Source organism: Schistocerca cancellata, chromosome 7, assembly GCF_023864275.1.
Source record: "Schistocerca cancellata isolate TAMUIC-IGC-003103 chromosome 7, iqSchCanc2.1, whole genome shotgun sequence".
NCBI classification, from domain to species: Eukaryota; Metazoa; Arthropoda; class Insecta; order Orthoptera; family Acrididae; genus Schistocerca; species Schistocerca cancellata.
This window is the reverse complement of record NC_064632.1, coordinates 193143672-193171036: the sequence shown is the minus strand read 5'-3', so window position 1 is coordinate 193171036 and position 27365 is coordinate 193143672. Positions and strand designations below refer to the sequence as shown.

The 27365-nt window shown below is 41.3% G+C and overlaps 1 protein-coding gene across 1 annotated transcript in view; it reads right to left on the bottom strand.

Moving 5' to 3' along the window:
• Window positions 1-11869: 11869 nt before the first annotated feature.
• Window positions 11870-27365, bottom strand: part of LOC126092697 (leucine-rich repeat-containing protein 24-like) — a 67166-nt gene continuing 51670 nt past the window's right edge. The window contains exons 4-5 of the mRNA XM_049908420.1: window positions 25236-25409; window positions 11870-16854 (exon numbers count right to left, since the gene is read on the bottom strand). Of these exons, the coding sequence (XP_049764377.1) occupies window positions 16521-16854; window positions 25236-25409 (508 nt within the window). The 3' untranslated portion in view covers window positions 11870-16520. The remainder of the gene's footprint in view (window positions 16855-25235; window positions 25410-27365) is intronic.

The following is a 27365-nucleotide window of genomic DNA, read 5'->3' as shown; positions in this document are numbered from 1 at the left end:
AAATGGCTCTGAGCACTATTGGACTCAACTTCTGAGGTCATCAGTCCCCTAGAACTTAGAACTACTTAAACCTAACTAACCTAAAGACATCACTCACATCCATGCCCGAGGCAGGATTCGAACCTGCGACCGCAGCGGTCGCGCGGTTCCAGACTGTAGCGCCTAAAACCGCTTGGCCACCCCGGCCGGCCAACGTTAAACATAACTTGATTAATTTTCACACACATTTATTAAAATAATAACAATCATAAACATTACTTAACTTGATTCTGGATGCTATTTACAATTGACAATCTGAAGTTCCTTTGGTCTTGGTACGTTAATCTTATTGTCACATATCTCTGATACTTGACAAAGTGTCTATACATTTGTCTTCATGGCTATGTACAGGAATATGATAGTCTTATTAGGCGCAGACTGAAGCTTGACTACAGACTAATGCACACTAATGCAGAATGATGCAGACTAATGCAGACTGACTAATCGGAGGTCTGTACACTCGTTATAATACCTCGCGCGTTCAGGTATCACGGCGCGAGTGTGATCCGTGAGGAGAAAAGGTTCTACGTTACCAGCAATCTCATTGGCTGTGTTACATATTAATACGCGGATCGGCGGAAGCAGAATTTGGTCCGTCTTTAAGGCAGCGCCATCTAGTAGTGCAGAGACGGACGAGCTCTGCGCCTGCGCTATTGTGCTTAGCGGGGCGCGCTGTAGTGGGAAAGTTGAGTACGCGCTGACTACGCGGAACTATGTACACAACAACATATATCTCACGAAAGGGCCGAGGGGAGAGGCTAGGGACACTCGACCCACACTGAGGCTTAACGGTGTCGTTCTTTCCACGAACCATTCGTGACTGGAAGAAGAAAAAGGTGAAGTGGTACTAGTACACCAAGTAACCCCCACCACACATCGCAAGGTGGCTTGCAGAGAGCAGTTTCTACGTTTACATCTATACTCTACAAGTCACGTTGTGGATTGTAGTAGTGGGTACTCTTTTACCATTGCTCTATCACTTAATACACATCCACCCATCCCGTTGCGGTCGCGAATAATGGATAGGAGAAGCCATTGTTGGTAAGCTTCCGTGTGAGCTTCGACTCTCTCAGATACTATCATCATGGTCTTTTCGATAGATACACGCGGGTAGGTTCAAATGGCTCTGAGCACTATGGGACTCAATTGCTGTGGTCATAAGTCCCCTAGAACTTAGAACTACTTAAACCTAACTAACCTAAGGACGTCACACACATCCATGCCCGAGGCAGGATTCGAACCTGCGACCGTAGCGGTCGTGCGGTTCCAGACTCTAGCGCCTTTAACCGCTCGGCCACTCCGGCCGGCATACACGCGGGTAGAACAAATTCTTCTAGGAACCTTACCTCTTGGACTTTTAAGTGTAAACCACTAGGTGAAGCGAAACATATGTATTGTAGCCTCTGTCACTGGAGTTGGCTGCGCATCTTCTTAGCGGTTACTACACAAATCTATGACGAAACTCACTGCTCTTTGGATCTTCTCTATTTGTTCAACCAATTCTATGTGTTAAAGTTCCAAATATCCAAGTAATAAATATCTGTCCGTCGATGTTCTCACAACTCACGTCCTTCTGTAGCAGCTACGTTTCATTATAATTATTCTATTGATTCTAAGTCAGATATCTCTACTGCAATTAGTTGTACGCTGCCGCTCCATTTGAAATCATACCTTAGGCGTACACCCAGATATTTAGTATATGTGACTGCTTACAGTGAGATTCTATGGCAGTCGTGTAATCATGTAACAATAACTGCTCTTTCTCTTCAACTATCTGGAATACTTTACACTCACATTCACTCTACACACACACACACACACACACACACACACACACACACACACACACACAAACACACTTTTCTTGTTACGGTTCACCTGCCAAACCCTACACGAAGCGTCGATCATCTGCATGTATTCCTGAATTTTGCTATAAATTTCTAGCGTTGTGCCTTCTCTGTATGCAACAGCATCATATATTATCAACTTCATGCAATTTTCAACGCTCCACACGAATTCAGTTACCTTACTCCTTTCACATAAGACTTTTTATATTAAAAACATTGCGATAATTAAGACATTCCTAGCACCCTTACGTGAGTGTGAAGTCTGTGACGTCACAAAAATCATGTACGAGCTATTTTAGTCTCGAATTTATAGTTTTTGCTGTTAGAGGAACAGTCAAGAATACCTATAACAACAGGAATGTGAGAGCAAGCAGGATGCGTAGACATGAAATTTATGACTTAGGAACTTTTGGAGAAGATTCTACTAAACTTGGTACACATATGTCAACACTTCATAAAAGAAGGTGAAAAGCCTTGAAGACACGGACGGATGTCAACGTTACTTCATACAAGTACTAAAAAACACCAATGACCAGCGTGTGTATGATTAGAGTTGCAATTTACGTGACGGTCACAAGAGTGCAGTATTATTGTTCCTGTTTAGTGTTGTTAACAGACCTTATAGGGTATGTAAACGGCGTGAATAGTTTCAAATACTGACTGATCACCGTGAATAATACGCAGACCACGTGAACTCGTGTGATCCGGTATTATCATCATCTGACGGAGTGGATCTCAAAAAGGCCATGGGAGGAAGCTTTTACGACTCGTTTTTGTGGAGTTACTGGATCCTGAATACACATTGCTAATCTATACCTGTAAAAATAGTAGTTATGGGTGTTGTATATGTGTACATTTCTGGAAATGTATGATAACTTTTAAAATGAGGGCTACGGTTTAAGAATGGACGATGTAGTCCGAAACTTGTCACTACAAATAAGATATATTTGAACCCAACTGTGATGGAAATTGAAAAAAAAAGGCACACTTTTATCACTGTATGTTCAATCTGTTCTATCAGGGTACAGTGCAGCACTAATGCAGACCTGCTTAACAGCAGCTACCGTTATCAGTTTCGACGACCATTATCACGACGGTCTGTAAAACGATGCAGCATCGACTGTCCTACGTTTTCTCTTATTCCAGGAGTTCGGAGGACTACTTCCACAGCTGCGGCAGTCCAAGCTTCCAGATCCCTGAGAGTATCTATCAGAGTCTCATATACCAGGCAGTGCATCTGCCTCCACAAGAAGAAATCCGTTGGTGTCATGTGTGGTGACGGAGATAGCCATGGAACAACACCCCCGTGACCAGTCAGTTGTCGTCCGCACCGTGCCTCAGTGTGGATCCCTAACATCGAATGCACGGGAGTCCCAATCATGTTGAAACCACATAAGATAACTAATTATCAGCAACACATCTTCTAGAACATGTGGGAGCACATCTTGAAGAACACTTGTGCACGACTCCGATCAGTGTAACAGGAAGTAGTTCAAGTCCAGTCAGAAACTCGTTCACATTATCAGCCCATTCATTCACAGTAGTTCTGTTGACAGGCTCCACACACCAGTGTGTGTGGATTTTAGTCATCCCATCCATGGTTATTCCTACAGCTGTGCCTGCTCCTCTTGTACATCATCTACATCTGCATCTACATGGATATTCTGCAAATCACGTTTAAGTGCCTGGTGGAGGGTTCATCGAACCACCTTCACAATAATTCTCCATTATTCCAGTCTCGTACAGCGCGCGGAAAAAGGGAAGACCTATACCTTTCCGTGCCAGCTCTGATTTCCGTCATTTGATTATGATGATCGTTTCTTCCTTTGTAGGTCGGCGTGAACAAAAAATTTTCCCATTCGGAGAACAGGGTTAGAGACTGAAAATCCGTGAGAAGATTCAGCTGCAACGAAAAACGCATTTCCATTAATGATGTCCACCTCAAATCCTGTATCATTTCAGTTACATTCACGCCACTATTTCGATATAATACTAAACGTGCTGCCCTTCTTTGAACTATTTCGATGTAATCCGTCAGTCCTATCTGGTAAGGATCCCACACCGCGCAGCAGTATTCTGAAAGAGGACGGACAAGCGTAGTGTAGGCAGTCTCCTTAGTAGAATTGTTACATTTTCTAAGTGTCCTGTCAATAAAACGTACTCTTTGGTTAGCCTTCCCCACATCATTTACTATGTGTTCCTTCCAGTTTAATTTGTTCGTAATTGTAATTCCTAGGTACTTAGTTGAATTTACGGCCTTTAGATTTGACTGATTTATTGTGTACCCAAAGTTTAACGGACTCCTTTTGGCACTAATGCGGATCACCATAGACTTTTATTTAATTATTGTCAACTACCAATTTTTCCACCATACAGATATCATTTCTGAGTCGTTCTGTAATTTGTTTCGATCTTCTGTGGCTTTAATAGTCGATACATGACAGCATCATCGGCAAATAACCTAAGACGGCTGCTAAGATTAAGTAGCTTATATACGAGTAGATAAGGAACAGCAAAGGGCCTATAACACTACCTTGGCGAACGCCAGTAATCACATCCGTTTTACTAGATGACTTTCCGTCACTTACTACAGACCGTGACCTCTCTGACAGGATATCACGAATCCAGTCACATAACTGAGACGATATTCCATAAGCACGCAATTTTACTACAAGCCGCTTGTGTGTTACAGTATCAAAAGCCTTCTGGAAATCTGGAAATACAGAACCAATTTCAAATCCTTTGTCAATAGCTCTCGACACTTCATGTGAGTAAGGAACTAGTTGTGTATCACAAGGACGATGTTTTCTAAATCCGTGTTGACTTTGCGTCAATAGACAATTCTCTTCGAGGTAATTCATAATGTTCGAAGATTTGTACCCCACAAGCCGCCGTGGTCTAGATCTAATAGGCATGAGATACGGAGCGAGAACGAGTATAACGTTCGGGGTGCATGCTTCTCAAACGAAGGCGCCGCTGTTACATCTGTGCTAACCAGCGCCACCCCCCCCCCCTCCCCTTCATGCGTTCCCGCTCTAGTTTCGCCAGTACGACGAGCCTTAGAACGGCGGCGCTGGAGTCGCTTTCTAACCCGACACGTCGTTCTTTCTTAGTAAAGCGTGTAGGAGCGTAGTAGTAGCCCTGACTTATCGTTAATGAGTACGCGATCTTCCTGTTGTTCAGTGACACTGACCAGGTTCAATGACCTATTTCCGGAATCAAATGGCTTTTAACGAGGCTGTTTTTTGTGAGATTGTAGGCGGTGTAAGAAGAAAATCAACTGATGTATAACACACAATTGGAAATGTGATCTATTTCAGTAGGAGTGATATCTCGAATAAGTTTCCCGATATAATTCACACTTCAGACAAAAGAATCAGAAATTTCGTCCAGTATAGATAAAATGGTTGCATTCTTGCCTATTTCTCCTCCAACATGGGGAAACGTATGTGCTGCCTCCAACGAGACCTGGGCACAAAGGAAAGTCTCTGTTGTATCACTGTGACGAAAACGCGTAATATTTCTGTACTCACTTGGTCATGTCAGCTTGCGTTTATGAGCTAACAGCGAGTTGTGTAGCCTATTATTCGTTCCTGTAATTTATGTTTATAGTTAAGCACCATTTGGAGATATACTTCATGCTCAAGTTGTGTGTCGTTGCAGACTCGGTAACGCCTCGGAAATGTCTGTATGTCAACGTAATTCTTAGACATTCGCGAAACAGATATTAAGCATTAAAATAAATTTAAATCTGTTTTCGAAATAGATTGATCTATATAAATGTATGTCTAAACGTAACAATATTCACTGATAACGTATCAGTCGATGAATTGGTACACAACCTGCTTCTTTCGTTTAGGCAAGCCGGACATTTTGTGACGTTTTAACTTGCACTTGAGAACGGATATAAAGCCGAAATCTTGACTGTGTGGAAGAAATTATGGTAGTTTACAAGTTAATGGCGAAAATTTCTTCCAAAGCGTATGTAGCGGGAATGCCGCGAGTCCGCAAACTCGTTCTCTCGATCTCCTTACCGAACGAATGGAGACCAAGTCTACCCAGCAACATACGCAAGTGGCGTGTGGGCTGCGGTGAAGACTCACGTGTAGAGTCTATGGCCACATGAAAGCGGCGAGTTCTCAGATAACGCCACAGGTCTCACAAGCAAGTTTAAAGCGACCAGAAGAAGTTCGTTTCTGATCTCTACATTTATAAAGGAAAACTAAAGATGAAGATACAGAAAAAGTGTATTTTGATATTGAAAGGGTAATACAGTATGTGAAGGGGGATGACAATCTAATAGTCATGGGAGACTGTAATGCAGTTGTAGGGGAAGGAGTAAAATAATAGGTTACAAGAGAATATGGGCTTGGGACAAGGAATAAGAGAGGAGAAAGACTAATTGAGTTCTGTAAGAAGTTTCAGCTAGTAATGGCGAGTACACTGTTCAAGAATCACAAGAACAAGAGGTATACTTGGAAAAGGTTGGGTGATACGAGACGATTTCAGTTAGATTACATCATGGTCAGACAGAGATTCCGAAATCAAATACTGGATTGTAAGGCGTACCCAGGAGCAGATATAGACTCAGATGACGATATAGTAGTGATGAAGAGTAGGCTGAAGTTTAAGACATTAATCAGGAAGAATCAATACGCAAAGGAAGTACTATGGAATGTCAAGATGCGGTTGAAGTTCTCTAAGGTTATCGATACAGCAATAAAGAATAGCTCAGTAGGCAGTACAGTTGAAGAGAAATGGACATCTCGAAAAAGGGCCATCACAGAAGTTGGGAAAGAAATCATAGGTACAAAGAGGGTAACTGCGAAGAAACCGTGGGTAGCAGAAGACATACTTCAACTGATCGATGAAAGGAGGATGTACAGAAATGTTGCGGGAAAGTGAGGAATACATAAATACAAGTCATTGAGGAATGAGATAAATTGGAAGTGCAGGGAAGCTAAGATTAAATGGCTGCAGGAAAAATGTGAAGACATCTAAAAAGAAATGATTGTCTGAAGGACATACTCAGCATTCAAGAAAGTCAAAACACCCTTAGGTGATATTAAAATCAAGGGTGATAACATTACGAGTGCAGCGGAGATTCCACTGTTAAATACAGAGAGAGAGCTAATAAGTGGAAAGAACACATTGAAAGCCTCTATGAGGAGGAAGATTTGTCTGATGTGATAGAAGAAGAAACAGAAGTCGATTTTGAAGAGATAGGGGATCCAGTATTAGAATCAGAATTTAACAGAGCTTTGGGTGACTTAAGATCAAATACGGCTTAAGGGATATATAACATTCCATCAGAATTTCTAAATCATTGGGTGAATCGGCAACAAAACGACTATTGACGTTGGTGTGTAGAATGTACGAGTCTGGCGACATACGATCTGACTTTCGGAAAAGCAACATTCTCACAATTCCGAAGATGGCAAGAGCTGACATGTGCAAGAATTATCGCAGAATCAGCTTAACAGCTCATGCGTCCATGTTACAAGAATAATATACAGAAGAATGGAAAAGAAAATTGTGGATGCGCTAGATAATGATCAGTTTGGCTTTAGGGCCGTTCGCGACAAATGCTAGCTAACTAAGTTTGTAAAACGGAATTAGGATTCCATCCGGACGTGGCGATTTATTTGTTTTCAACTCTTTTAGTTGTTTCTCTAAGCCAGGGCTGCTAAATACTCTGTCGTTCAAGAGGGACTCTGTGCGATGGTCAAACGACGGAATGTATGTACGATTCTCTTAAGTGAACGATTTCTTAAATGAGGAATTTAAAACTTCTGCTTTCGTTTTGGTATCTTTAACTGCCACACCAGACTGGCCGATGAGTTACTAGACGGAAGCCTCAGACCTGCTTAGTGATTTTTCATAGGACCAGAATTTTCTCAGGTTCTTGGCCAGACGGAGGTAGTGGTTGTATGCTTCGCGCATACATATGTTCACAGACGAGCGAATATCTACTAACTTTTCCCGTCGTCATTTGCACGTACTCCTTTGGACCGGAAATGCGACAGCTTTGATTCCTGAGCACTTTCCGAATTTCATTGCCAAACCACCGTGGGTTCTTTGCGTTCTTAAGCCACTTACTAGGCACGCAACTGTCAGGAGCGCCATTAGCTTTGCTCATAATTCCTCTACTTTCATCATACTGGAACTAGGAGACTACAATTCCTTGTCTAAGTGAGATGCTAACAACTACGTATCAGCTCTTTGCAGCAGAAACACTCTCCTAGACTTCATGACTGATTTATTAACTTTCGTAACGATAATCGCTATGGTGACCTCATAATCATTGATCCCGGTCTTTATACTGACATCATCGGTAAGGTCTGGGCATTGTAGCTACAATATCTGAGAATTGTGTGGGCTGCTGAACTAGCTGCTCAAAACAGTTTTCGGAAAACGTGTTCAAAAATATTTCGCTAGACACTGTGTCAGCCCCCCTGCAGTGAATCAGCAGACGTCCCAGTCTCGAATTTAAAAGTCGTCTCCAACCAGCACAGTGTGATGTGGCTATTTACGCGCTACTTACCGTAGACTTTCTTTGAATGACTTTAGAACTGTCACAGCGGAATCTGGTGTCCTGTAAAAGCATACAACAACTGACTTTGTTTCACCTAGACCTGTTTTACTCGATCAGATAACCTCATTGTCATTCTCAATATCAGCCTCAATAGAGACATTACTTTTGTCAACTGTAATGGATACTGCTCCTCCTATGGCGTCTGAGCTGTCCTTCCGGTAAAGATTCGATGATTCGCTCAATATCTGTGAGTTTTCTGTTTCGGGTTTTAGCCACCTCTCGGTCCCCAGAATGATTTGATCGTGAGAAATTTCCTGGAGAGCAGTATAATCGGGAACTTTGTTACGAACAGCTCAACAATTTACTGATATCACTTTTACAGACGAATTAACTTTACTCTGAACGCGATCTGACTTCCGTTTCTGAAATCGCTCGTGGCGACCTATTTGTACGTTCTCCATGCTCTGCTCGACCTATTTGGTACGTGTCCCCCACACTTGAGTGATTTTGCAGGCTATGTTGCATGAGTGGTTTGTAACTCTCTCATCTGCAGTCTGACTGGCTTTCCTGATGTCCAGATGTCCTGATGAATTGCTATCTCCCCCATACGATGAGATATTTAATCGGTGCTTGTAGTGCAAAAATTGATATTTTTGAACATTTAAAGCAAGTTGCCAATCTTAACGCCACTTTTAAATCTTTTCAATGCCTGACTGAAGATTAGTGCAGATTGTTTCAGTCTCTTATTAATTACAGATAAAGTCTGTCGTAAAAATTAATGTTGTCATTAATATTCAACTAGCTGCCCCTCCCTCAACACAACGTCCACACACACACACACACACACACACACACACACACACACACACACACACACACACATCAAAATATTCTCTTATCAGCTAGAGGCGAAAAGCATGGTGGAAGACGACTGTCTGTGTTTGCTGGCATGGCAAATTCGTGAGGCTTACAGGGTGATTCGCTTAAGACGCAATGCACCTTTACTCTCCTGAAGAGTTGATAAGAATTCAGACAGTTACAGAATCGGAACGTCCTGTTATCGTGATGCACTGTCGTATCACCCAAGATATTGAAGCATATATCGTATTCTAAAATTTAACGGAGTTACTTTGAATGGAATTCGAAAGCTCATGAAAAGATGCGTACAGTGATTGAACGCTTGTTAAAGGATGCTTCGAAACTTTTCGAAAAAGCGTTAAAATTGGGAGGTCTAATGGGCGGGGCTCTCTACTGCAGTACGAACACCGCTAAGCGGATGTCGCAGATAGCTATCTACTGTACTACAGCGGAATTTTGAAACGTGATTCCTCTATTAGATTGTTGACCGTAGTAACGTATACAGACATAACAAGTCCTTCTGGGTAGTAACCACTCCTTTTGATTTCCGTGATTTCGCCAGCTGTGGAATGTAAAAGTATAGTCTTGCATACCAGAACTTTTCAGAATTAGATCGCGTTCTATCTTCATCCCCAAAAAGCGTAAAGTTCCAAGAAGCGACTTTGTCTCCCACGTTGAAATACAAAACACTGAATCAAAAATTTCTCTGACGATTGGATAGCACGTAGGGCTGCAGTAGAATGTATTGCTGGGTGTCCGCCCGATTTGACACATTTTCTGCTAACACTCGCTATGTGTGGAACACTCAAAGACAGACGCACCAGACGATACATACCAGCTGTAACGAAACATGCCCTGCTATGTTTCTTACAATCTCATTTGTTCATCTATCTGTGCTGTATAGTGTTCAGAGCAAGTACGCCATATTCTAGTAATCTCGACTTTTTCTCGTGATACTCCTTCTTAGCAGTTTCTGAGATTCAATTAAGAATTCTAGCAATCTTATCTCTTAATTTTAGCCCACTTTGTAGATACTTTTGCTGGATGTTGCAGAGCCAACTTCCCAACAATCGTCGTATTACTGAACTAGACTTAATATGAGCTTTCGAATTCAGTCAAAAAAGATTCTATTAAATGAAATACTTCCTGTAGCATACCAGCTGATACAAGAGATAAATATATTGGCTTTTAACGTAGACATAGTCCTTAATATTTTCGGTTGGCAGTGAGTTCAGTGACTAATCGCTGTTGGTGTAATGAAACGTAATTAGTCTTTCACCAGCATCTCCTCTTTCTGTGTATCGCTATTTCCTTTGTGTTGCGCTGGAAATAGCGTCACTGTGCATGAAATGATTCATGGATTTACGCATATTTTATATATTAGCTGAGGCCCCAGTGTTGCAGTGGTATTTATATATTTCAACCTTGTATCTTTTATTAGTCCATCTCCTGCACGCTCTATCTCTAGCCACCTCTCCCTGCTCCCCTCTCTTTCTCTTTCTCTGTCGCTCTCCGCTCTTTCTATCTATCTCCTGCTCCCTTCCCTCGCGCTATCCATATCCTCTTCCTCCCTTCTTTGTCCATTAACTCCTCCCAATTCCTCTGTCCATCACTCCTTTATCATGCGTATCCCTATCCTAGGAGGCTAGTGGTTCATACTAAACTCCATCCGAACGGGCCTTGCAAGGCCCAAAGGGTACCGACCGGCCGCCGTGTCATCCTCACCCATAGGAGTCTCTGAATGCTGACATGAAGGGGCATTAGGTCAGCACATCGATCTTCCGGCCGTATGTCAGTTTACGAGACCGGAGCCGCCACTTCTCAGTCAAATAGCTCCTCAGTTTGCCTCACAAGGGCTGAGTGCAACCCTCTTGCCAACAGCGTTGGTCACCCATTCAAGTGGTAGCCCAGCCCGACAGCGCTTAACTTCGGTGATCTGACGGGAACCGGTGTTACTAGTGCGGCAAGGCCGTTGGCCCGTCGTGGTTCATACCACCACTCTATTTCTCTCCAAACAGTAAGCAGTATGTATACCAAGTTTGTTTGGAATCGATCCAGAGGGAGATGTGAAACACTCACTCACACACACACACCCACACAGAGAGAGAGAGATGCTATATATATATATATATATATATATATATATATATATATATATATATATATATATAGCGTCTCTCTGTGTGTGTGCGACACATGTCTCTCAAATTAGGAACGGATGTGCACAAATAACATAATTGTAAGAATGTGAGGAATAGTAGTCAGTCAGTTCTCCGAAAAAAGTCTCAAAAGTCAAAAAGAGAATTTGTTTCAAACGTTAAACAAATCAGTAAGCTACGTAAGGAGTAGGGCCAAGAGTTGGGCAAGTCTTTTAGCTTTTGCTGTAATGAATTATCTAGATTATTAATAAGTAAAACGAGTTCTTGTAACCAAATAATAAACGAGTAGCTTGCATGTCTGTTGAAATTACGTTTTTAAATATTATGTCTGACTCTTCTGGGTGAAAAGAAGTCTAGTATCTCTCCAAAAAACAAAATTTTCAGATATAGGTTTTAATATATTATGGTATTATCATTTGCATTTAGGAAGATACACGTCTTACTTTGCCTTTTATTTACATTTACTATAATCTAAACTACAAAAAACATTATTTTCCAAATAATTATACACACAAAAATGAAACAGATTTTTAATTACACATATCATTTACTGAATATTAAAGTCACTTATATTTATAACGTAACGTCTTTGGTTTTCTCCTGTGCGAAACTTTAGCAGTACTTGAGCGACCAGTTCTTCACTGGATGAATTTCTTTTGTGTACATTTTCGTCTATGTAACCGTATAAAAACTCTATTACGTCTATTTCAGTAGTGGTTTCTTAGTGATTTTAATCTTCTTTGCGTTTCATTTCAGTTATTAACGAATGTTTGTGAGATAATTTTTTCTGTACTTACTGTGGTTGTTCAAACATTATGAAATGCGAACCGAATAACTCTCAGTTGCTTTAGGTAAGAAGTTGCTGGCGAAGGACAGAACTGTAAATGAAACGTTGTATTCCTTGAAAGAGTACAGAGATATTGCTAAAGCCTAGCATTATGCTGTATATTCTTAAGTTCATAGTCACAGTGCTTAGTCAACTAAATACATTCTGACAGGGTATCATAGAACAGCAATAACTGGGAAGTATGTATGCGGAATATCCAGGACAATCAGGGAAGTCTCTCCCGTGTCAAGAGACTTGGCTTGCTTAATCAAACGTTTCCTTTAAATTGCTTCTTCTATGAAAATATGCATAATGCATTTTAACCATAAAAATTTAGGTATATATTTGATCAAAGAAACACACAAAATCTGTATTTTTACATGTTTTAGATGTACATTTTTGATTGGAGAGCTAGGAACATTTTTACGGTTACGCTCAAAACTTGGTGACTGTAATAGAAATAAATGCCACATTAGATCAGTCAAGCCATTCATCTGTCGACTTACAAAAGTAATTATACTCAGTGTCATGAACAAAAAGTAACAACAAGTACGCAACAACATTTTCTTACAAAAAACAACTGTGTTATTTGTAACAACTGCAAAGAAGTAACATTCATGTTGAAGACATTTGTACAAAAACACAAAGGAAACACATTTTATTGAAGTCTCTCACTGCTACAATTATTAAATATACATGGACGCAGGGCATTTAAAACTAGGGTGACTTTGGGTATGGCGCTCATTTACAAGTGCAAATCTTTAACGAAACCCGCATCCCGACTTCTCTTCTCTCACCAGTCTGCAAATCGTACGTTCTCTTTCGTAGAAAATATATTCTGTTTACAGTCAAAATTTTATTTACACTTACAAAACATTCAATACATTTCATTATAAATGTACTGGCAAACACAGTTTGTACAAAAGGTACCTTTATTGCACTGTGCTACATGCATTATAAAATAAGGACTGTCATGTATGGGATCCTGACTTCGTACCACTATGTAAAAAAAGATTTCCCTTTGCTCGTTAGTGTCTGAAAATTGTACCCTGTGTGACACTGTTACGTCCTTTTTTTGCAAATTTATTTCGAGAACAAAACGGTCTGTTCCGAAGAAAGTCAAAGTTGATCATCGTTGTCCCATAGTGCAGAATCCATGCTTATTTTAACACTTTTCCTATGTTTACATACACATCAAGTCTGTTATCGTATATGTCAGATTCAACACTTCAAAGACTCTAAAACATTTAGCTTGTTCTGCACATGAACAAGCATTTTACCAAAGATTCGTGTTAATGTCAAAGAATATTTACAGAGTAAAAAACACAGTTCAGTATTTAGATGTTAATACATACCCAGGCTATCACAGATGTGATTAATACCTAGGTACCATTTCTGTATTACACACTCATTTACACACAGGTGAGAGTAACGATTTTCTTCGTATTTTACATTTGTGATTAATAGAAAAGTCTACAGTGACAGAAAAGTTCGTCCCACACAGGGGAATGACACAATCTTACTCACAACACTATTTGCATAGTAAGAAATTCATCTTTGGCGTCAGTGTATGACATGAGTTGAAAGCATAGTAGCTTAAATGTTTGCCATTGAGAAGAAAAAATCAGTCATCATCATCTTGATACTGGTTACTCGCCAGAAATTTTCAAAAAATCAAGTAAGATTAATAATACAATTTCCAGTTATGGAACAGATGTTATTTCTCCATTGCTGTCTCTGGTTGACGACTGCTGATAAAATCTCTCTCCTGGACACCGCGTTCACCAAAAACACTATCTCCAAAATCTCAATGCTTGTTGCATACGTAAAATTGTACCCCACACTATATTAAATCAGTTACACACTGTGCAGAGTTTTGTTGATGATAAATGAATGAAAGTAAGAACAAAATAAGTCGACGGGGTTGCCATGTGATTGAAGAAACAAAATTATGGAAAGATGACTCCAGTGTTAGCTCCTAATATTAGACTGTATTTAACAAAGATACAGGGAACGCAGACGTTTCATTACCCATCTCACTACAGAGATCTCGACGCTAATTCGTCGTAAGAAGCGAGTGGAATGCTACATTTGCACTTTAATGGGTTAGTAATAGCATAATTATTTCAGCACAACAAAAACAAAACTATAATGTTGCCTATTAATTTAGTTGGTAGCTGTCTGAAGTAATGACTGAAAACTATGGAAACTGATATTATAATTACAACGAAAACGCAAGTTCTAACAACCTTCCACATATAATAATTTCCCTTCTTCGTAATGTTAATTGGTAAGTGTTTAATCCAAATAACGAACGCGAAGGAATTAATGTGGTAGTGCGGTGCGACGCAACCGGTTTCTTATAAGCAATTCCTGACAAATACGCCTTTTACACAGCAACAGGAGACAGAATTGGTGGAGACTCCACTTCATTAACCCGTCGTATATGTGGTGAGATAATGTTGTGGAATGAGTTGGTGCGAATGAATGCTATTTACAGCTTTTGCCCTCTCATTCAAATAGAAAATAAAACTTCAATGCTGCACTTAAGATCCACTCAAACGAAAGAATGATAGTTAAGCAATATTTCGGATATGTCATGTAGATACTAATGAGGTTCTTGGTAACAGTCAGCGATGATGAATCAGGGCTTTACCAACGACTGTAGGAATCCAAAAAGTTGTGTTGACATGGTAGTTGTCCAGCGATGGAGGTAATGGAGCTAATATTATTTGGCAATACTTACATATTTCAGAACTCCATTTCAGACAGAACAAAAGAGCAATCTCCAGTTCACATCCACACCTTCCTGTTGTCTGTTACTGAAATCAGCAACTACGTGTTAGCACAGAGATGGAACAGTGTTACGTATTTTACCACTACTGAGTAACAGACGAAACTCATGAACACAGTCAACAAAACACTTTAAGTTTCAAAGAGTTTCTTCTGAGTTTTCTTTTCAGATTTTTCTTACTATTGTCTCTGCGAGGCGCGTAATGTTTTCTGTTAATTGAAAACTTTTTCAGATTGAAATCTATTACTGACGTTATAGAGATGAGGAGGTTTATGTTCGCAGGTAGGTGAAAGGTAGAGCAACAATGACAATCACAATGGATTGAATAGAAGCCGGTGGTGCGTCATTATTTTTGCAAAAAGATATAGGTGTAAGGGTCTCTTTCTAGATTTATCCATTACAGCAAAGAACATGAAAAGCAACATTTTCGTTATTCACAAATGTGAGTGGAACAACAGCATACTGTGAGAATAACAGGAGATATAATAAACTGTATCAAATTATCTGATGCACAATATTTAAGTGGTGCAGAAAGTATGCTCTTCATGTGCGCATCACTGCTGACAAATTTAAGTAGAACAGAAATGAGGTGGAATATCAGATAATTCGTGAGATAACTCGATGACGTGGTTCTCAGGATATGAAGAATGTTTGATATTATGACAGTGTAGACCCCATTGGAAGCGTCAGAGGAAGAAATTACTAGCCCTGAATTTAGTAAGAAATGTTAAGTTCAAGTTATCTGTTGTGCTTCGAATGTATCACATGCCAGTAGCAATTAATCTCAAATGTAAGACTAGAGAGTACTGTACAATATATAAACTCTTTTGCCATATTGCACTCTGAATTTAACGTATAATATCATAAAATACGCTCTTGTTGGTCGTCAGTCTCTTCCACCGACCGCCTCAGATTTCTCATCACCCTCACTAATACAGTGTCTTGGAAGGGAGAGGAAACGCAACCCCAAGCCTAGATATAAGACGACTGTGCAACGACAATCGACCAGTCGAAGGCGGTGCATAAAAGGACCAGTGAAATGTATCATCAGGACACGACTCTTGCGGCTGTTGATGGTGAATTTCGATACCTGAATTATGTGGAACGACCTCTGTACTCCAATAGAGGCAAACTCTGTGGTGATAACCGAGGGCAAGTGAAAGTTAACGCCATGGCAGTCATTCGGGCGTACTGAACGACTAGGGAGGAGAAAGACGCTTGAGAGACAATGTGTGATAACTTTATGTCGCCTCCTGCTGCTCCCCTGTGAGTGTCAGAGACGGTCATCAGGGCTATGTTGCGCCGGAGGGGATGTCTTTGCGGTAAGCGATCACAGGGCGACGTTGTCCCCCTTGCAGAAGTCGACGGCGTCGTCGAAGCGCCAGCGTAATTCGCCGGCCACGGGCACGCTGGAGCGACGCCTCGCCGCCGCTGCCGCCGCCGCCGCCCTCGGCTGCTGACGTCACATGTCGGACCCGTCCGCGCCGTCGCCCACGTAACCCTCGTCAGGGGACTCTGTGAGAGAGTGGGCGGCGGTCGCTGCCCTCTGCAGAGGCGGCTTCGCCCCGGCGCCGCCTCCGGTGTTGGTGGAAGCGTCACCCACGGCGGTGGACGACGAAGTAGCCACCGTGGGCGGCGCCGCGACGCCCGCCGCGTCGGGGACGGAAGGAGACACCGTCGGTGACAGAGTCGCGCTGTTGGGCAGCTCACCGTTAGTCTGCGAGCCGACGCAGTGCGTCGTTTCGCCTTTGTAGGGCGCCGGCGGCGAGGGCAGGTACGGAGCGTCCTGGTACGATCTACGAGCACCAGGAACAAGTGTGTTACATGACTGCGCCGAACAATAAAAAACTATGCTACAGTGCAGTTATGGTGGCCACGCTTCTTCCGTAGCATGCTGCTTGCTATTGACAATTCGCATACCTACCTGTACATTCACAACCTCGGCTTTAGAATGTGTCTATTGTTCTTTCGTTCCCCCCTCTGCTTCCTCCATCTCCTCCTACCTCCCCCCCCCCCCCCTGTCCCACTCAACTCAACCTCCTTGCTTTCCGATATCGGGTATATCATATGAGATTAGCCTTGCTTTTAGGATACTAATTTTAAATAGGTTCCTTAATACGTATCTATTCCGGAGGCCCTTAATTTGGTTGGTACGCTTTAATGTCTACGCAAGGCATAAGAAATATAAGTGATGTATTTTGGCTAGATGGTCAGCATGCTATAAGAACTTAGTTATTCAACATTTTACGTCTCACTTTTACACGCACAACGCCGTTTATTAATGGTGAAGCACTATTTTAAAGTTTTGCCTGAAATGTACTGTTACTCTATTATCTTAATATTTAATAATGACATTTCTCTTAACTTAGTTTTTTTTTAACATATGACAATCGAGTTCTACAATGTGATAAAAACCGTACGTGTATGTACGATAATATTCAAACTGTGTCAATATATGGTCTTTCTGTGGATATGGAGTTTTGTTTCCAATTACTCAAAGACATGTACTTCTAATATGAATACGTTGTCTGTAATTTATGTCCGATTGTGTACAATGGTTTTATACCTGACTGTGTGGTTTATCTAATTTTCATGTTTTCATATTTTAAAGCTGCCTGTGCGATTTTGTTCATGATGCACTTTCGTGTCTTGCATGTCGTACTTTGTTTTCTTTTATTTGCGACTTTATATAATGGTTTACACATGACTATGTGGTTTACTACTATTTTGTATCTGACTTCATGTAATTGTTTCATACCTGTATGTCTGGTTTTAATAAACTTGAAGTTAATCATCTATCTCTTTAATAATGTTCAAGTTCCATATCTCGCAGTATCGTATTCAGTTGTTTGTAAAAATATATGTTTGTGGATCTATTTGTTGGTGTTTCGATTTATATATATATATATATATATATATATATATATATATATATATATATATATATATATTGTATTACTAGCGTCGTAGAAACGTTGAAAGTCTGTTTCATTGGGTTGCCGAGTACGGCGCTGGCATGATGACGTATAGGCGCCTTTCTTCTTCCGCTACAAATTGTAGCTTAAATATCTTCATGTAAAGATTTTTGCTTGTATTTGGAATATGTACTATGTAAGGTTTGTTACCACACGTGATAAAATTAAAAAGAGATAATAAATGTGAAATAAAGCTGCTGCTACACGGGGCTCTTCTGATTAGCGCTCCTTGTCCTACTCTTCCTAATACTTTCCGCAACACAACGTCTCATATGGGTGCAAAAGTTCAGTCCTGCACTGCTTTACAAGATGTGTTTAGCTAGAATGAACAGTCATGTGGCCGTCGAAATGGATGGTATTCCATAGCTTAGTGGTGTACACGAATTGTCATCAGTTATCTTTCTACTGTGACACTGTTTTATAGTGCACAGAGCACTTACTATTCGGTTTCTCTTTTTTTAGAATGATTTGGTAACGCGCTTAGGCTCGAAATAAGTCGTCAATAATGAAAATTAACATTGCGTCTTCGACGGTTATTTGGTATTTGTTCCATAATTTCGAAAATTCGTAGCCAGTCGGGTTATATATGCTACCCAAAGACAATCGCACAACCTTATAATCTTGATTGTCACAGATATTTGGTGTTCTTACGAATACGTCACAATTTCCGTGGTGGTGGTTAGGGTGGGACCTGAGATCAGGAGCTGCAAAAGAGTTTACAGTCACTTTTAACACAAACTTTCACATTTTTCCGTAGTATATCACGATTTCCGAGATGGAGGTTTGGTTGGAACCTAAATGCTTAGGTTGTACAAAATGTAATTTATTTTCACTTACAAAGCATAGAAAATTACGAATGAGGGAAATGATTGGGTATCCACATCCGAATCACGATTACTCGTGTTCACCTCCCATCATTCACCACGCACAACCGTTACTAATGCAATGGAAAAGTCACGGTCGCCGTAAGCGAAAAATTTACAGAAAACTAATATTTGCCACAAACAGCTACCAAGCACTACATTCATCATATGTTACTTTAACTTCCTTCATGATCAGAACGCTGCATTATATTTAAAGTTAGAACGTGAATCAGTTGTTGAATGCTGGGAATACCATACTGCTCAGCAGAGATAACATTAAAACTGAAGAAGTTTCTTAAAGGAAATCAAAATCGAGCATAAATTCAAGTTGTAGCTGTGTAATAAACTTACTTCCTCATGTACTTTTGTTCATATGTACTATATACTTATAGGAAATGTGACCCAGCTGCTTTGAAGGGGTCCGTTACATTTAAGTGTAGCACGAAATACTGAATACACACATCTATGTTACTATATAGGATGGTTTTTAATCATAATCGCAGCTGCACAGAGTTAAAAGTTAATCACCATTTGCACTAACGAACTGAACAGCGAAACTTCACACTAATGCCATATGTTCCACCTCCACTGAAAGCAAGCAAATGAGCTGAAAAACGTGTTGTTTATATTTTCTATCATAGATGAGTTAAAGGGGGGGGGAAAGTAATATCGATATTTGCCGGAAATACGTCATGTATAACGCAATTACTGCCGAAAGTTGTTAAATATTTTTGAAAAGTTTAGCATAATATTGATAGCATTTTATTCCCCATCTGTTAAATATTTTCAAGAAGCCACTTTGTATCTTCATACTACACGTGCGAAATTTATGCTTTTTTTGTATTTTTGACTTGTATTTGGTATTACATATTCTTCAAAATAGTGAATATTTAAAAATAAGGTCTAGCAGTACGACGTTACGAGGGTTCTGCTATTTTACGACAGGGTTCGCTATAAAACAGCAAAAATTTGTCCCATTGCATTATAAAATACCCACGTTCTTCAGTGCTTTCACGGTAATTCACCACGCCATTCAAAGAATTCAACAGCCAATAAACGGTATGTACTGTAAGTACTATTCAGATACCTTTTCATGAACAAAATATTAGAAACCGGTAATGGAAAGGAACGGAAGGTGTATGAAAGAGAAATGTCGTCAAGTTACTGGTTGGTAGCTGACTCTGTAACATATAATACAACCATGAAATCCTCATAATCTCATCTACCGCCAATTTTGATAACATAGCTACTAATATGCACTGATACATAGCTTTCGCGTGCGCGCCCGTGTGTGTGTGTGTGTGTGTGTGTTTGTGTGTGTGTGTGTGTGTGTGTGTGTGTGTGTGTGTGTTTGTGTATGCGTGTGCGTGGGCGCGCGCATGCTGGTTTGTTGTGCTCTAAACTATGTGTGTATCTGTGCTTGCAAAGTCCTAAAAAGCTTAAATATTGTCTGCCCAAATAAACAATTTTTCAAAAGCAGCGTCCAGTTCTATAAATATATTTTAGATGTAAGTAACACAAAACTAATTCACTTCTTATGTTATTAAATTGTTTACGGAATTGTAAAACACTGTTTGGTCTATTTACAAGAAAACAATAATTTTTCTTACATCGTTTTCTGTTATAGAACTTTCGCCACAGCCTGTGAACAACTATATGTGAATTAACCTGTTGTCTGGAACTAGTAGTGGCACTGTTCATCGATGGTAAATAGCATTTTAATAGTAGCTGGTCGATGTTTAAACTTTATTGTACGAATCAACCAGCATTTTCAAACAGCCACGGTCTCACCATGTTAACTGTCGACAACTTGAAGAGCCAAACAAGCGAAAAACTGGAAAATCATTATGCTGAATTTCTTGCGCTGCATTACACAGTGAAGTGACAAAAGTCATGGGATACGTCTTGAAATAGTGTTGGACCTCCATTTGCCTGTCGTTGTGCAGCAACTCGATGTAGCATGGACTCAAGTTGTTAGAAGTCCCTTGCAGACATATTGAGCAATGCTGCCTCTAAAGCCGTTCACAATCGCGGAAGTGTTGCCAGTGTAGGATTTTGTACACGAACGTACCTCCAGGTTATGTCCCATAAACTTTCAATAGGATTCATGTCAGACGTCTGGTTGGTCAAATTACTCGCTCGAACTGTTCAAACCAATTGCGAACAACTGTGGCCTGGTGACATGTTTGGAAACATGAAGTCCATGAATGGCTTCAAAAGGTCTCCAAGTAGCAGAACATAGCAATTTTCAGTCAATGATCGGTTCAGTTGATCCAGAGGATCCGGTCCATCCTATGTAAGCACAGCCCACACCATTACGCAGGCGTCACCAGCTAGCAGAGTGCCTTGTCGACAATTTGGGGCAATGACTTAGTGGGTCTGCGCCATACTGGAACACTACCATCAGCTCTTGGCGACTGAAATCGGGACTCATCTGACCAGGACACGTTTTTCCAGTCGAGTAGGGTGCAACCGATATGGTCACGAGCCCAAGAGAGACGCTGCAGGCGATGTCGTGCTGATAGCAAAGGCACTCACGTCGGCCACAAGCGATTAACGCCAAAACTCGCGGCACTGTCCAAACGGATACGTTCGTCGTCCCACATTGCTCTCCACGGTTATTTCATGCACTGTTGCTTGTCTTTCAGCACTGACAACTCTACGAAGACGCATCTGTTCTCGGTCTTTAAGTGAAGGCCGTCGGACACTGCTGTCCGCGGTGAGAGGTAATGCCTGACATTCGTGTATGGCAGAAGTGTTGCCAGCGTAGGATTTTGTGCACGAACTGACCTTTCGATTATTTCCCATAAGTGTTCGATGGGATCCATATCAGGCGGTCTGGGTGGTCAAATTATTCGCTCCGCAATGGCGGAGTCCCCTAACGATTCCCGAAATGGCGTATCCCAAGCGTCTAGCTTCAGTTACCGTTCCGCGGTCAAAGTCTGCTAATTCCTAAAGTTTTGAACGTGCCTGCATGGTCATCCTCAGTTTACAAAACAAAATTAAAACAAATAGCAGCCCTCGGTCGCAAAAAAGGAGACTTTTGACCTACGTTTCGGCACTGCTATAGGTGCCTTCATCAGAAGTATAACACTCAAACGTCACGTCACGTATAAAATCACACATCAAGCGATAAAGCTTTAATCACAAAAATTTTAAAGCAGAATACAAAGCAGGAAAGCCACTAAGGGCTCCTCATACGCTCCGAGCTACGTAGCGTCAGACACTGATGCCTGTTTAAGTGATTTACATCTGATGAAGGCACTCATAGCGGTGCCGACACCTAGGTCAGCCGGCCGTGGTGGCCGAGCGGTTCTAGGCGCTTCAGTTCGGAACCGCGCGACTGCTACGGTCGCAGGTTCGAATCCAGCCTCGGGCATGAATGTGTGTGATGTCCTTAGGTTAGTTAGGTTTGAGTAGTTCTAAGTCTAGGGGACTGATGACCTCAGATGTTAAGTCCCATAGTGCTTAGAACCATTTTAACCATGTGAACCATTTATCATTAACCAGCAAACTGCACTGTAGTTCAGCAGCGCTAGTTGCCTCGTGCTTTGGTAGCTGAGCAGAAAACTTAAGATTTGTTTAGCAACGTAGTGCTCAGAGCCATGTTTGAACACATAGGTCAAAAGACTCCATTTTTGCGACCGAAGACGGCTATTATTTTAATTTTATTCTCTTAAATCCCATTGTGCGGCCATAATCACATCAGATACCTTTTCGCACGCATCACCTTCGTACATATAACAGTTCCGCCAGTGCATTGTCTTTTTATACACTAGTGGCAAGTAAAATTACTACACCAAGAAGAAATGCAGATGATAAACAGGTATTCATTGGACAAATATATTGTACTACAACTGTCATGTGATTACATTTTCACGCAATTTCAGTGCATAGATCCTGAGAAATCAGTACCCAGGACAACCACCTCTGGCCTAATAACGGCTTCGATACGCCTGGGCATGGAGTCAAACAGAGCTTGGACGCCGTATACAGGTACAGCTGCCCATTCAGCTTCAACACGATACCACAGTTCATCAAGTGTAGTGACTGGCGTAGCCTCTTGTGACGAGCCAGTTGCTCGGCCACCATTGACCAGGCGTTTTCAGTTGGTAAGCGATCTGGAGAATGTGCTCGCCAGGGCAGTAGTCGAACATTTTCTTTATCGAGAAAGGCCCGTACAGGACGTGCAACATGCGGTCGTGCATTACCCAGCTGAAATGTAGGGTTTCACAGGGATCGAATGAAGGGTAGAGCCACGGGTCGTAACACAGCTGAAATATTACGTCCACTGTTCGAAGTGACGCCATTGCGAACAAGAGATGATCGAGGCGTGTAACCAATGACACCCCATACCATCACGCCGGGTGATACGCCAATATGGTGGTGACGAATACACGCTTCCAATGTGCGTTCACCGTGATGTCGCCAAACACGTATGCGACCATCAAGATGCTGTAAATAGAGCTGGATTCATCCGAAAAAATGACGTTTTGCCATTCGTGCACCCAGGTTCGTCGTTGAGTACTCCATCGTAAGTGCGTCTGTCTGTGATGCAGCGTCAAGGGTAACAGCAGACGTGGTCTCCGAGCTGATAGTCCATGCTGCTGCAAACGTCGTCGAACTGTTCGTGCATATGTTTGTTGTCTTGCAGACGTCCCCATGTGTTGACTCAGGGATCGAGAGGTGGCTGCACGATCCATTACAGCCATGCGGATAAGATGCATGCCATCTCGACTGCTAGTGATACGAGGCCGTTGGGATCCAGCAAGGCGTTCCTTATTACCCTCCTGAACCAACCGATTCCATATTCTGCTAACAGTCTTTGTATTTCGACCAATGCGAGCAGCGATGTCGCTATACCATAAACCGCAATCGCGACAGGCTACATTGCGACCTTTATCAAAGTCGGAATCGTGATGGTACGCTTTTCCCCTCCTTACACGAGGCATCACAACAACGTTTCACCAGGCTATGATCGTCACCTGCTGATTGTGTATGAGAAATAGTTTGGAAACTTTCCTGATGTCAGTACGTTGTAGGTGTCACCACCGGCGCCAACCTTGTGTGAAAGTTCTGAAAAGCTAATCATTTGCATATCACAGCATCTTCTTCCTGTCGGTTATATTTCCCGCCTGTAGGACGTCATCTTCGTGGTGTAGCAATTTTAATGGCCAGTAGTGTATCATATGCAGGCGATACTACCGCCATCTGTATATGTGCATATTGTTATTCCATGACTTTTGTCACCTCGCTCTAATGAGCACGGTTATCTGGGCGGGTTGTAAGAGGATTAAACTATTGATTCGGAACCTGTAGTGGTGCTATTTATACCTCACAAATAGCACTATAAACGGTGGCAGATTCCTATTTTCACTTTATTTTAAGAAGTAGTCTATGTTTTTACATAGCGACGGTCATACCATGTTCATTTTCGACAAATTATCATTTGTAAAAGTATCGTTCGAAGAGCCAAACAAGCAGAAAAGCGGGGATCTCTTGGGTTGAAGTTTGAAACGTCACCTTAGAAAAATGTATGAATGATTGTGCTCGTAAACCCCTTACGTTATTAGATTTTCAAACAAGTGAACAAAACTGAACGTACTCAGACATTTCTCTCTTTACTTATTCTGATTATCACTAAACTGACACACAATATTTTTAGCGCAAGGCAGTCCGACTTTTAATAATCGCTACAGAAGAAAGGCCCTGACTAACAATAACCTATACCTTTCACAAATCACTTACCTCACAAAAATCTTCATTATTCGATCTACTGCAATAGAGCGAGCGCCAATGCTGCCAGCTAAATAAAAGATTCTAACTACTGAAGGCACTAACTACTGATAGGCATAGTTAGTAAATGAAAGATTTTGATAGAGAACAAATAATGTATTTACCTCAATAGTGTTCAAAAGTCATAATATATGACATCCAGTCTGACAAATTTACTGTCTCTGATGGACACACGTCCAGATAATCCACTCTCAAAACTCCGCCATCTCTCTCCCCACATCCACCACTTTTAACAGCCAACTGCCCAACACTACAATAGCAAAATCCAACAATGCAAACCAGCCACAGACTTCACACATCACAGCCAATGATTTTCATACAGAGCGCTATGATCATAATACGTAAAGAGAGAAATGTCTGAGTACGTTCAGTTTTGCTCAGCTGTTTGAAAATCAAATAACGTAAGGGGTTTACCAGCACAATGATTCATAAATTTTTCTAAGGTGTCGTTTCATGTGGCGACCCTGCCAGTTGCAGCACTGGACTGCAGGTGGCAAGCAGAGGAGCGGCAGTGAGCGTGTGGTGAGCAGTAATCCGACCTACCCTGTGGAGTCCTGCGCGGGGCCGGGGAAGGGCGGCAGCGCGGGTGCCGGCGCCGGGTACCCCTCCAGCGTGTAGCGCACGTCGGGTGGGCTGTAGTGCAGGTCGTAGGCCGTGCGCGCCAGGAACTCCGCCTCGCGAGAGAACCGCGCCGACGGCGTCGCAGCCCCCACCGACCTGCACTCACAGAGGACAGCGCCGCCACTGCTTACACACTGCCTACCTCCAGCTGCTCCACAGACCTCGGTTCATGCATGGTGGAGTGTGACAAACTTTTCGGCAAATTTCGTTGCCGGTGAGCTGAATGGCGTGTGCTGAGTGTGTTAGGGGAGAGCGGGGAAATACCGTGCACGTAAGCCATTTTTCCAATATTTCGTATTTTTCGAACTCAATTGAAATGCTGAAAACCTTTTTTTTGGACAAGAAATCAATGCCCCACACGTTTATGGCTTCATATTTGCTATATTATACCGATTTACGTTCCTACAGCTGTTTTACAAAAGTGTTACATTGCACGGTATTACCCCGAGGGGTGGGGTAATACCGCACAATATATCTTATGATACAGCATTGCACATAAAATGACAAAATCTCTGTAAGAATAAATCAAATTAAGAAATTAGGAATTCAGAATTTATTTAGAATTGAAACACATAAATTTTACAACTCATTGAAGTTTCTAAAGACGGAAAATCCTTTTACTCGTAAAACAAAATTATTGGATTTTGATGTCAACTAGTCTCTGAACACATTTATCCCCTGTTTTAATGGCAGTAGTCGCGAATATAGTTTTCAGCTGTCTCACATGCACTACACAAGGAAAACTTGTAAGATGACACACATACACACACAAACACTTCCAAATATGTAGTTCACGAAAATTTCAAAATTCCGTGCTTCGGGCACGGTATTGCCCCGAGACAACATGACTCGCCATTTTAAATTCTAACCCAACAATCACGAAATTTAACGTCTAGCATTTGATGTTTAAAAGAAGATCAAGAAATGCGTAATTAAATAGAGCTACTTTAAATATTGTTGCTATTACATATTTTGCTCACCTCTAGACTTATTATCTTGTTATTTTGTAAGAAAACAGTCGAAATCAGTTGGAACCGATTGTCGAAGACGTCTGTGCCGTTGAACGATATAGACCCCTTTGTGTCCGATTATAGTTACTTTCGCTATGTCGCAGCACCATGCAGCGCTCTCTGGGAAACTGGATAAAGCGGTGCACGGTATTACTCCGCTGTACGGCGTTGCCCCGCTCTCCCCTATATTGAAGTACTGGTAATGCCTTGGTATGTTTCCTGTCACCCATTGAGAGCAGAGGAGACCAGCGTTGTGTACGCTATCTTATCAAAAGTAGGTGGATACCTGTAGGTGAAACAAGCGCTGTATCGCTTGCGAGATACAGAGGCGAGCGGGTGTTCCGGGACTTACCCCAGTTCACTGCTAGTAGCTCCACGTCACCTTAACGCGTCTGCGCGTAGCGCACAAGTATTGCACCATAATTAAGTATAAAATTAAAAGCCAAAATTTATTCTTCAATCTTTGTCCACATATACTAACTTGTAATAACGTTTTAAATGTCAAGTCTTAAAGTAACTACATCAATAGTTTTCATAACAACGCCGTTTCAAGAAAATAACGCTAAGTCATAAAGTTAGTGAGCCAGAATTTGGTCATAATGAGAAAATGCATATCAAAAATAGATGGTGCAAGTTTCAACAGGATAGAATAAAAATTATAGTCGGACTCCACGTTTTTAAGAAAAATTGAAGAAGCTAAATATTAGACTCAGAAATGTAAAAATTTATATGATGCTTCAGTTCAACCTAAAAATAAGTACCTAGAGACCTCTTAAAGCTACCTCGAATAGTTTTCGAGTAATTAAATGAAAACCAAATTTGTAACAAAACCATAACCACTAGCAGTAGATTAAGTAATTGTAATTTTAATGCTAGAAAAATTTGGCTACAGCACACGAGAAAACTTATTAAGTAATAAAGCTATAAGAAACTTTACGACCGAAATATTTATAATAACCAACAAAAGGTCTTTGGAAGTTATAGTTCAGAGGTAACGACATACCGTAGAATCATAATAGGAGACTAATGTTGCAGAGAGGGA